Here is a 12,918-nt window from a genome sequence, read left to right as displayed (position 1 = left end):
TTTTCATTTTTCAATAAATCATTTATGATCACATATGGGTGCCTATTTTGTTTTTTGATACAAACGTTTCTCGAAATAAACACCATTTTTTAACTTCACCTTCAAACATCACAAATTTCTTTTTGGATTTCAACAACGGATTTGTGTTTCACCATTGACAAACTACTGCTCAAACCTTATGTTTTATTGGACTATTTGTTGTGTCATTCATTTTAATTAGGTTATGCAATTAATCTGAATATATCTGGGATTATTATTGCCGACATGTGACTACTGATATAAGCACTATAACTAAATATTTTCATTACTTTTAATTTTAAAATTTAATAAATATTACATTTATTTATTGGTTATTTATTAGATATTTATATAATTTATTTTTTACTTTTCAGTGCATTTTTATGTTTGTTAATATATTATATTTTTTTGTTTAAAATTCTCAATTTTATTTAATGCTTATTTTTTACTTTTTAGAGGGATTTTCTAATTTGTTTCCTTTTTTTATTATTTTACTGTGTTACTGCAAATATCTAATAATGCACAATAATCTGTAAGATAATTATCAGGTATTAAATATTCTTAAATATGTGTTACTGTTATTTGATAACTTACTAGGATACATTTTGATTTTATATATAAAGTGAGTTGTAAAGAATTCTAATGATGGCAAGTCTGAGAACAAGAAAGAGAGAGAAAATGAAGAATGTGTATACAAATAAATAAATTTAAAAGTAGAAAAATCCAGAATCATCAACAGAGTGGATTAATGAAAAGAATCTTTAGAAAGTTGGATAATAGATGATTGAAACCATTATGCTTGAATGAAGAAGGATATGGATTAGCTGCTATTATGTCAGGATAAGCCCTAGACTCAGGGTTATAGGCCCATAACATTTGAAATCAGTGTACGATAATAGTCACAAGTGTACAAGCAAAGTACAAGTCATAAATATATTGTTCAGTTTTGGGGTTAAATATGAGAAACATTTTGGTGAGTTCACTTGAAGAACAGTAATGTGTCATTATAATGTTTCATTTAAAAGAAAAATATAAGCTGTATAATAGTAGAAATAAATAATCATTGTATAAAGTTTATTATTGATTTTGTAACTGAGATCTCAATATCATAATCACTTCTTAATTTTCATTAGTTATTGGAAATTTCATTTATAGAATCAGAATTATAGTTTGTGATGTATAATTTACTTATTTTTTAAATAGTTAGATACTAAAAAGTAAATAAATTATATTTGTAGGATTTTTAATTTGTGTAATCCCTCAATATCCTTTGTGAAATCAGTATTGCGGGACTATATATACATGTTTGTATTTATATGTTGTACAAATTTATTGTTATTCATTATAAAATATTTATTATAGGATTTTCTTAAAAAAAAAAAAAAAAACATTGCTGATTTAAAGTACAATATCTTATGTAAACATGATATTTACATTGGACTTGCCTAAAAGATGTTGCATAATGATACCTTTTACTGATATTTTCTGTATAAATTAATTTTTTACAAAAACAGTCTAATTAATAAAGATTATCTTTGTTACATGAATTTAATTATGTTACTAGAGAAGATAGTCTGAGTTTCATCTGTCAATCTTTTGATTATTATGAGGTTTTTTTTTGCTTGACGAATTCACTATAAAAGCTTTGAAGTTATATTCTTAGCGTGCATATTCCCATGCTAAACGCGTGGGAATATGGAAATGGAATTTTTTAACATATGAAAAATGCCCTGCTGACTGAAATTCAAACCAGGGAACCCTGTGTAAAAGACCAAGACACTATCACTTCGCCAAGGATATAGATTTATAGTAACGTGAGTTGCAATAATAGTTTGATCAGCTTATTATTATTATTATTATTATGCTTTTACGGCCAACATGGGACCACTTAAGTCAATTTTAGTTGGATCTTTTCTGAGAAAAGCGTGTTATTTTACTCTTTCGAGCTGCCCAGTATTTCTTCATCCGTTCAGATCTTGCTTTCTTTTCTTCATCCGTAAACACCCTCTTCGTTGTATTTTGTCGTTTGTCTGTCTTTTGTTTAAATCTAATGCTTTTATCTTTTAGCTTTGTAATTTTTCCAGTTTTATTCTGTAGGTCAGTCAGGGAAATTCCCAATTCTTTCATATCTTCTCTAATTTCTTTGATCCATCCTACTTCTAGCTTTTGGAACCAGAGCTTTCCAATGATATTTCTTGACAGTCTTGTTTGCGGTGTCCTTATGAGATGACCGAAGAAAGAGATTCTTTTTTTCCGCATAGTATCAGTAACAGGCTCTATTTCTCGATACACCACCTCATTTGGCACAATCCACCATTGGCCTTCTTTTTGGTGTTTTTTATTGATACACGTTCTGACAATTCTCCTCTCTATTTTCAGAATTTTTTCAATTCGGTTTTTCTGAGTGATTTTGAAAAGGGTCTCGCTTCCGTAGGTGACTTCTGGCTGTACTACAGTTTTATAATGTTTAAGTTTTGTTTTAGCAGAAAGGCATTTTTTGTTATATGTTGACCAAGTTAATTTTTGGGATTTAATCATTTTATTTGTCCTGTTTTGCCATGCCACTTTTTCATTTAAATTATAAGTTATTATTTCCCCTAGATATTTAAATTGTTTTACTATTTTAATTTTCTGATTGTTTACCGTAATGTGCTCTATTACCAGAGGATCTATGGCCATTAGTTCAGTTTTTTCGAAAGAGATATGAAGCCCTATCTTTTGTGCTAGGTTTTGAAGGCTCATGATTTGTGTTTTGGCTTCTTGAATATTATTTGCTAAAAGAGCGAGGTCATCTGCAAATCCTAGGCAATTTAGTGTGATGGAGTTTTTCTTAGTACCCATTTTTATATTTTTGGGATTTATTTCATACCATTTTCTCATGACAAATTCAAGGGCGCAGTTAAAAAGGAGTGGTGAGAGGCCGTCTCCTTGCCTCAATCCAGTTTTTATGTAGAAGGGTTGAGAGAGTTCACCTCTGAATTTCACTCTGGACTGGGTATTGGTTAAAGTTAATTTTATCATGTTTACGAGTTTAGGGTGAAGGCCCAGGTTTCTCAGAATATTCAGCATGGATGGTCGGTGTATACAATCATAGGCCCTTTTAAAGTCGACGAAGGTGATTATTAGTTGTTTTTTCCGTCTTTTATATAAGTCCATCATAAATTTTAGGGATATTATTTGCTCCGGGCAACCTCTCCATGGCCTAAATCCCCCTTGGTATTCCCCAAGTTCCAGTTCAAGTTGGTCTTTGCATCGGTTGTATATGATTCTCGACAGGATTTTGTATGTGCAATCCAGGAGAGATATGCCTCTGTAGTTTTCAGGATTAGTTTTATCCCCTTTTTTATGTAATGGATGGATGAGGGCTGTGGTCCAGTGTTCTGGAAGTTTTTCTTCGTTCCATATTTTCACGAGGCATAGATGTAGGGAAGTTTTGACTGAATAAACTGATGAGTGTTTCCAGAGTTCTGCGAAAAGCTGGTCTTCTCCGCTTGCTTTGTAGTTTTTTATTTCATTTAAGGCTGCGAGAGCTTCTTGAATTGTTGGCGGGTTGATATTTACTGGTGAAATTTTAACTGGAGTTTCAGTGTCAATCTCAAAAAGCTCTGGGGGGTCGTCACAGTTGAGGAGTCTATTGAAGGTTTCTGCCAAAATTTCAGCATTTTCTTTATTGGTGTGGGCCATATTTCCTTTTTTTCCTTTCATCATAAGGGTGGGTGGTTCATATCTTTGAAGAGCCTGACCAAAAATTTTATAATAGTCTCGGAAATTAGTTTTCTTGGAACTTTCTTCTATTTGCTGAATCAAGTTTTTTTGGGCTTGTCGTTTGGTTCCTCTTATAATTTTCTGAGTTATTTTCCTTTGTTTGGTGAATTCATGGTTAGATTCTTCAGTTTTCTGGGTTTGGTGGTTGATCCAAGCCCGGTGTCGGTCTTTGACTGCTTTGTCACATTCTTCATTCCACCATTGGTGTTTTTTTCTTGGGTTTATAGGGGCTAGTTCTTCAGCTATTTCTTTCAGTTGGGATGTCAGTTCTTTTAAATTATTAGTTAATTTGATTTTTTTTGTTGTTTCTTCAAAGATGGCATTGTTTATTAATTTATGTGGATCATAAGCTCTTTTGTTTTTAGGTTGGGATTTTTTCTTTTTATGCGGGGTGAATTTTATTTTAACTTTAATTAAGTAATGGTCCGATCCAGTATCTGTTCCTCTCAAGACTTTTACATTATAAATCTCCTTGTGATAATTCCGGTCCATGCAAACATGATCCAGTTGCCATTCTCCTTTTTTCCAATCTGGGTGTTTCCAAGTCTTCAGTTTGTTTGGTTTTCTCATAAAATAGGTGAATTTTGAGATCATATTATGGTTTCTGCAAAATTTGACAAGTCTTTGGCCGTTCTTGTTAGTTTTCTTTTGGGCAGGCCATTTTCCGATAATATCACGATATCTTCGTTCTTTACCAAGTTGGGCATTAAAGTCCCCTATTAAAATCTTCATGTGGGTCTTATTTATGTTGTTTGCAGTTTGGTCAAGAAGTTCCCAGAATTTGTCCATCTCTTCTCTATCTTTTTTAAGATTGTTTTTGTCATTGGTGGGAGCATGGACATTTATTATGGTGTAGAATTTATTGGCTGATTTTAGGGTTAAGGTTGAAATCCTGGGGGAGTAAGACTTAAATTCTACGACTGAGTCAATTATTTTAAGATTGATTGCAAATCCTGTTCCGAACTGTGGGCAATTCTTCATCACACGTTTCCCGGGGATTCCTTTGTAAATTCTGTAACCCTGAGATTCAAATGGCTCTCGATCGGTGTTTCTCATTTCTTGAAGTCCTGCGATTAGGATATTTTGTTTGTCCATTATGTCTGTTAGAGTTTTTAGTTTGCCGGGTTGAGTTAGAGAATTAATGTTGTGAGTGGCAATGTAGTTTATTTGCTTGTGTCTTATCCTCAATTTTGAAGTTGTGTTGTTTTTGGGTGTTTCCAAATGCTCCGATTCATTGTTATCTTTTAAGCAGCTGCCCACCGGATCCGAGTGCAGCCTTCTCTGGTATTTACCAGACGGTGGATTTTTTCTTAAAAGACCTTCCATATTTGACTTTCAAAGGCAAGTCAGCCTTGGGTGGGAATAAATTCCCGAGTTACAACTCTGGATGTGATCCAGAGAGGTGATTCCGATTTAGTTCACCAGTAGAAATCTCCACGTTTCTAACTGGTTATCCAGACGAACCAACGTGGAGGCGCAAACCGATTTTTTTTAATTGAGATTTTAAGTATGGAGAAAGTTTAAATCGGTTCCGGAATCATTTCGTCCTGATCAGCTTATATTATGCATATACATGAGTATGTACACATGCTCATCAGCAAATTTAATTTTTAAACGGATGAAAAAGAAAACCAAAACTTTATGTCTTAATGGATTTCTTCTTTGTTTGAATTGTTATCATTAATACCAGTATCTTATTAACATTAATCTTCTTATTAAAATGTATTTTTTGCATATTCATAGCATTTGGAAAGTTGCTATGCACTGGAATTATGGAAGTGTTATGACAAAACTTTCTTAATTATTACTTTGTACTCTTATTTCATTATTTTATTGAAACTGATATTACAATAACTAGAATAGTTTATAAAATGTGTTGAAAATGACCTTCTCCATCATCAGTACAATGCTGCACACATTTCAGTTTGTTTTCAAACACTTTAACCAGCAGATTTCTGGAATGTCTTGTACATATGCCATTATTGGAGTTTTTAGTTTATCAGTCATGCATAGTCTGTTGTGATACACTGCTTGTTTTGCTGTCCTCATAGAAACTTATTGGAGGGGTCAGATCAGGCAATTTTGCAGGCTACAAAACCCCTCAAAATGATTTGTTCACTAAAGACATTTTGTAAAAATGTTGACCTGTTAGCTGTGTATGCTGTGGCGCCATCTTGTTGGAACCAACCATGATTGATTACCACTTCTGTTAAATGACTAATGAAGTTTGTTAAAACAGCACAATAACAATCACTGTTAACTGTATTTTCAAGAAAGAGTGTAGGTTCCAGTTCTTGAACACTCGCTCATTACTTTGTTGGGGAAAAGTTTCAGTTCTTTTCTTACAGCTTTATGTGCAGTAGCAAATCCAATATCTTGCTGCTGTGCTAACTTACTCATTGATTTTGATGGACTTTCGACCATAGCATCTGAAATATCAAGCATCTTATATTCATTTAGTTTAGATGGTTTTCCACTTCAATCAGAGAAATTTCTTGATAAGATTTCAAACTGCATTATGGTAAGGACAGTAGTACTTGGAAACTTTTCAGAAAATGTTTGCGTCACTAAATCAGTATACTTGAATAGAAAACCATTTAAGTCCAATATAATAGAAAGGAATTATCATAGAATAGTCCGATACAATAAAATAGAAAGACATTTAAATCCATACCTCATGGATCATGCTATTTAATTTCTTACTTTATCTTTCTTTACTGTTTAATTAATTAAATTTAAATCTTGTTGTCCTTTTCTTATTTTCAGGATCTGATGGATCTATGGCAAAACATGCAAATTTTATGAAAGAGATTCTTAATTTTTATTTGAATCTTCCAGTTTGGCCTGCTTCAAGCATACTGAACAAAACAGAATCCAGCATTCATGATGATCAGATTCATGCCATCCAGGTATACTGAACTTTACTTTTTATTTTTTGACAGATGAAAAATCTCTTCTTAAAAAATAAAGTCCAAAACAAGGAAATACTGGCCTAGGAAAAAATTGCATGAAAAATTAATTGGGGTATCAACCAGATTAGAATTCAGTTTGTCAGTGTTCCATAGGAAAGGAAGCATTTAACTCTATACTATCTCAGCACTAAAGTTTGCAAATTTGTAAATATTTTTTCATATATCATTATTTAAAAATTTTTGGTTATAAAAAAATGTTCAGTAAAACCTGTTCAAAATGGATCCTGAACGAGAGAGAAACCTTTAGATTTTGGGAAAATAATATTGTTCCTATTAATAAAGTGGAAAATCAGTGTAAATCATCCTGTATAATACAGAAACTCGACAATGCAGAAACAGAAAGTTAGGCATCCTGAATAATACAGAAAAGATATTGTATACTCTATGGATATTAAGAAAAAAATTGATTATTTTATCAGAATATTTAGATGATGATTAAAAAGTTACAGTAGCCTATAAGGAAGCTGTGCCAGATAGTGAATTGGCGGTTGAACATGCAAGCAGAGAACAACTATAGTTGAGCCATATACATTCCATAAAAATGATGTCATTGTTTACTATGTGTCGTTTCTCTGCTTCTTTTCTGTAAACTTACTTGTAAACTAGTCCTGTATGTCGAGTTACCCAACGTTCATGCCTATTTTTTCTGTGTAGCAATTAATGTGTTTGTGCTTTATTGTATTGTTGTGTATTGTGTCTGTATCTTATTACTCTACTGTATTTTATTGTGTATATATATCGGTTTATTGTAATTTTATAAATTGTGTTTGTTTTAAAATTCACCAAAACGTCTTGAAAAAACACTGCTTTAACATTAAATGAAAAAGTTAAAGTTATTGAACTAAATAACAAAGATAAATTGACTGAACGTTAGTTAATGGACAAGTTTAAGTGCAGAAAGACTCAGATCTACAACACTTTAAAAAATGAAGAAAAAATTATGGATGAATGGTTAAAAGGAAATGAGAATATGAAAAGAAGCAGAAAACTACTTGATTTGAAGAAATAAAATAAAGTTTTGTGGAAATGGTTTGTTAGCAGTAAATCTAAATATTTGCCAATTTCTGCCCCCATTTTACAAAGCCAAGCTTTAATGTGAGCTAAAAAATTAAAGAAATCTGATTTTAAAGTTTCTAATGGATGGCTTGAAAGTTTTAAAAATAGACATAACATCATTTGGAATGAAGTTTGTGGAGAAGCAAGTGATGTTGATGAATCTGCAGTTAAGAAATAGGAGGCATAACTTTGTATAATTCTGGTTGGCTATGATCAAAAAGACATTTTTAACTGTAATGAAACAGGAATATCTTTTAGATCTTTGCTGACTAAAACACTAGCATTAAAAGGAGAAAAATGTGTTGGTGGAAAGATATCAAAAAAATACCTTACTGTCCTTTGTACAAATATGGCTGGGGAAACTTCTAAAACCGCTCCTCATTAGTAAATCGGCAAGACCACAGTGTTTTTCTCACATTACAAGTAATGTTAATAAATTCCCTTTGACTTGGCGATAACAAAAAAGCTTGGATGACTTCTATAATGGAAGCGTGGATGAACAATTTTAATTATAAAATGAAAATTCAAAACCACCATGTTCTGTTATTCCTTGATAATGTAACTTGTCATCCTCATATCAATTTGTCTGGTGTTAAAGTCTGGTGTCTGATTTCCACCTAACACTACAAGCACCACACAACCATGACTTGCGAAATCAATTTTAGTACATGATACTGTCTACTGGATTCATATGGTAGTAAAGAATGTAAAAGAGGAAACCGTAACAAAGTGTTTTAAAAAATATAAAATCCTCACTTTCTGATGCAACAACTGTAGTCCTAGATGAAATAGAGAAAACTAAAAATTGTAAAAGATCTATGCAGTACTAATGAATTTTAAATAGACACTTATACATGTGTAAACTCTGAGTGATTTGGCTACCAGTATTATGGCTAACAATGCAACTGAAGTAGGTAGTTTTGTCAGTTCCACAGGAAGATAATGACAGCGAACCACCTACATGAAGATCCCATCAAAATAAATTTGTACTTCGATGCAACTCCAAAGCTTAAATGACCCAGAAGTTTGCTGCAAGAAAAAACTATACTTTTTCTTGTGATATGTGGTTTGAAGTATTTGTGTAAAGTGCATATTTCTTTAGAACAGCATGCTGTTAAAGAAAAGACAAAGCAGTAACATTGGATGACATGTGGAAGTCGCACAAATAGCCGTGATAAAAATGTAACTTAGTCATACATACTGGTTTTTTTTTTGTTAAATTGTTGTTAATTAGTTTAATGTTAATTGTGTAATAAATATCCAGTAAGCATACAAATTCAATTATTTTAATAAATTATATACTGTATTATTACAGTGGATTACACTTGGATTCCTCCCATTATTACATTTTCTACTACTTTATTCTTAATTGGTAGGAATCCGTTACTCAGGCCCATTATACTGGTCTTGTTACAATATTTTGGTGTATTAATAATTATTGTTAATTTTAAATATACACATAAACATAAATAATTAATTGGTAAAGTACATGTAATTTATATGAAACGTAAGGTTAAATTTATTTGTTATTAAATTTACGATTATATTATAGATTTTCAGGATTACAAGTATCTACATATACAGAATGTTTCAAATAGGATGCAACCCAAATTTTGATAATGTGTATTTGAATTGTTTTTTTTTTTTTCACAAATAGGACAAATTGAATAACATATTCAAATCACACTTTGCATTAACTTTTCACAACAGATTTGGAAAGTAATTTTTCTCTGACCTGTTTGAACTTCTTGTTAAGTGACATTTGTAATTGGCCTTTTACGAGAAGTGGGTCAGAAAATAAATTGTACCCTTGCCGTGTTCTTAAACTGAAAGGGATGTCTTCTGGTGGCAATACTGGTTGTTCTGTTGTCTTCACACTCCCCCAGCAACAATTCTGTATGACATTCAGTACGTGTGTAGTGTCATCAATATGGTGTTGCCTATAGAGGTTTCATCCAGCATAGACGTACGTTGAGTAGTCTGATTTTTGAAGGCAAAAAATTATAATTGTTGTGAAATTCATTGCCAAATTGTTGTTGGTGAGACTGTAATTTCACACCTCATGATCACAATGAGCCAAATGTTCAGAAACAGAAGAACAAATGTGAGTGACAAACTGCATGCTGGGCATCTTTCAACTGCAAACACAAGTAACATGGATTGTGTGAATGAAGTGATTTTGAGTAACTGGCAGATTAAAATTAGAGAGATTGCAAATGAACTTTACATCAGTTATGGTAGTGTGTTTACGATTATTCATGAACAGCTTGGTTACTGTAAGATGTGTGCATGATGGGTGCCACATCTGTTGACTGACAACCACAAACATCAATGTTTTGCATCTGCTCTTTCTTTTCTTCAACATTATTCCAGGACTGGTTCACAGTTTTTGAAACAAATCATCACAGAGGATGAGAGCTGGGTGCTTCGTTACACTCCTGAGACTAATAAATGAGCATCACATGAATGGAGATACAAAAATTTGCCGCAGGCTAAAAAGTAAAAACATTCCCCACATGTTTGAAAGGTTATGCTACACTCTTTTTCATTTCTGAGGTTTATTTACAGTTAATTTGTGCCCCAAGGAACAACAATGGACCCCAAATCTTACCATGAGACTAAAAAAATTGCGTAAAGCCTTTAAAGTTCAAAGACCCGGAAGATTGAGCGATGGGATCATTTTACTTCAAATCAACACTACTCCTCATTCAGCTCATGTAACAAAGGAGTTGCTGCAAAAATTCAAATGGGAAGTGTGGTCTCATCTGCCTTACAGTCCTGCCCTAGCACCTTGCAAATACCACCTGTTTGATGATCTCAAGCGAGATCTAGGAGGGGAGCATTTTGCTAATGATTATGAACTGAAGGAAGGGGGGTTCTTAAATGGTTGAAGGAAATTGGATGAAATTTTTATGTGAGTGGAATTGAAATTGAAAAAATTGTCACAAGGTTTGAAAAGAGTTAAGAAAAACTTAGTTATGTCAAAAATAGATAAAAATATGTAGTTTTTGTTCAATAAAAAAAATAATTCTCTTATAAATGTGTTTGTTTCATAGAGGGGGTGTAACTTACTTCTGATCGTCCCTCGTATAATATTAATTCATTAATGTTTGAAATTTTACTTTCTAATTAATTTTTAGTTTTTCAAGTTTGCAAGGATTGTAATGAGAAACTACTCATTGTAAATATCCTTGAAGGAAAAAATCTATTTGTGTAAGATCTGATATCTTGGCAGCATTAGAGATCAAGTGATGCCTAGAAAATATTTGAAACATGACATTGTATTATTAGCAATATGTCTAGTACTATTTCTTACTAACTATCAGGAGATTGAAGGAAGATGGGAAGAATACTGTAGCAACCTATATCATGACAACCAAACAGGTAAATTTAGTGTCTGAGAGAGAACCAGAAATTCTCAAAGAGGAGTTGCGGAAAACAATAAAGAAATTGAGAGACAGCAATTCACCAGGCCAGTTAGCATCACAGCAGAAATGATCAAAGCAACCAATGAATGGGTATCACGACTATGCACCAAATCTGTAAACAATGTGGTTAACTAGCAAATGGTCTGATGAGTTGGTAACTTCAGTGTTCATAATCCCTACGTAAAAAGCCCGTACACAGCACTGTAAAAAATTATAGAACTATTTCTCTGATTTCACATGCGAGTAAAATTTTGTTGTATGTACTCCATGAATGTCTACAATACTATCTGGACAGAGAAATTCGTACAAAGCAAGCCAGATTCTTCAAAGAAAGCAGTACACAGCAAATTCTAAATATTAGGCAGCTGGTACAGAAAGCCAGAGATTTCAACACTCCTCTTTTATTATGCTTAATGTTTAATCTAGGTGCCTAGATTACACCAAGGCTTTCCACTCTCTCAGGTGGGAAGATCTGTGGCGAGTATTGAAGGAGATGGGTGTTCCTAATCTTGTTGCTTCGTTGAACCTATATATAAAGAACAGCACAGTGGTTAGACTGGAAAATAGCACAACAAAGCCATTTTACCTGTCGAGAGGAGTAAGGCAGGAATGTATTCGTTCTGTGATCTTTTCAATGATTACAGTGAATATATATCTTGCAGAAGAGCCTGAAAAACTGGCATGGTGGTATATGAATAGGAGGTTGACATATAACCAATTTAAAGTTTGCTGACTATACCGACCCTGTTTACAGGCTCAAGTTGAAATGAAGATCGTCAACCACATTCACTAAGAAAGTCAGACACTAGAGATGAAATTTACATCGGAAAAACAAAAATTATTATTGTAGGCAGAGCGAACAACCTAGTCAGTGAGCGCCGTGTGATTTTGAAAAGCTGAACCGTTATGTTTATTTAGGGTCCATAATAGATAAAGATGGGGGCTCGTCGGCTGAAATACAAAGAGAATTATATTGGCAAATTATATCCCAAAGTTGGCTGTTATTTGGAAGGATAAGGCATCATGAAGAATATAAAACTGAGTCTGCTTCAGGTACCAGTTTTCCCAGTAATATATGGCGTTGAGACCTGAACCATCAAAGTGGAAAATTGATGTATTCAAAATGTGGGCCTACAGAAGAATGATCCACATCACATGGATGAAAAAGAGAACAACTTGTTTATAAACGAGCTGGGTACTGGATATACAGTGGAGGTTGTTCACAATATGCTTCCTTTGCTTTTTTGACCATTTAATCCGTAGGCCTTGATAAAATCTTGAGAAGCTAGTCACACAGGTAAAATCAAGGGCAGCAGGTCATTGGAAGAATGCAGAAAAGATTGCTGGACCAAACTGAAGAGGTAACAGGAGAAACATTAGGTATGTTGATTTGATTGGCAGAGGACCATGAACTTTGGTGGGAAATTGTCAACAGGATATGAATCAAGTCACCAGCTCTCAGGCATGAGAGGAGAGATCACTGATGATTTATTACAATCTTATTAATTTTCATCATTCCATGTTTAGTTATTTTTACTATTAACACAGCCATTCAAATGAAGCAAAACCTCTTCACTAAAATTAATGAAATACATCACCTAAATCCCATTTTTGACAAGTATCAAAATCAATAACAATGCTGTATTTGTATGTTGTCATTCTGCTTTCATTCATAAACA

General features: G+C 33.0%; 1 protein-coding gene across 4 annotated transcripts in view; it reads left to right on the top strand.

The window, feature by feature from the left end:
• Positions 1–12,918, top strand: part of Tti1 (Telo2 interacting protein 1) — a 98,288-nt gene that overhangs the window by 53,050 nt on the left and 32,320 nt on the right. For all 4 annotated transcript variants that reach the window (XR_012757724.1, XM_075375312.1, XM_075375293.1 and 1 more), the window contains one exon: positions 6,550–6,692. Coding sequence is in view for 3 of the 4 variants with exons in the window: in XM_075375312.1 (XP_075231427.1) it covers positions 6,550–6,692 (143 nt within the window). In the remaining variant the exon portion in view is untranslated. The remainder of the gene's footprint in view (positions 1–6,549; positions 6,693–12,918) is intronic.

Source organism: Lycorma delicatula, chromosome 1 (assembly GCF_047948215.1).
Source record: "Lycorma delicatula isolate Av1 chromosome 1, ASM4794821v1, whole genome shotgun sequence".
Classification (NCBI taxonomy): Eukaryota; Metazoa; Arthropoda; class Insecta; order Hemiptera; family Fulgoridae; genus Lycorma; species Lycorma delicatula.
This window is presented reverse-complemented; position numbering and strand designations above follow the sequence as displayed.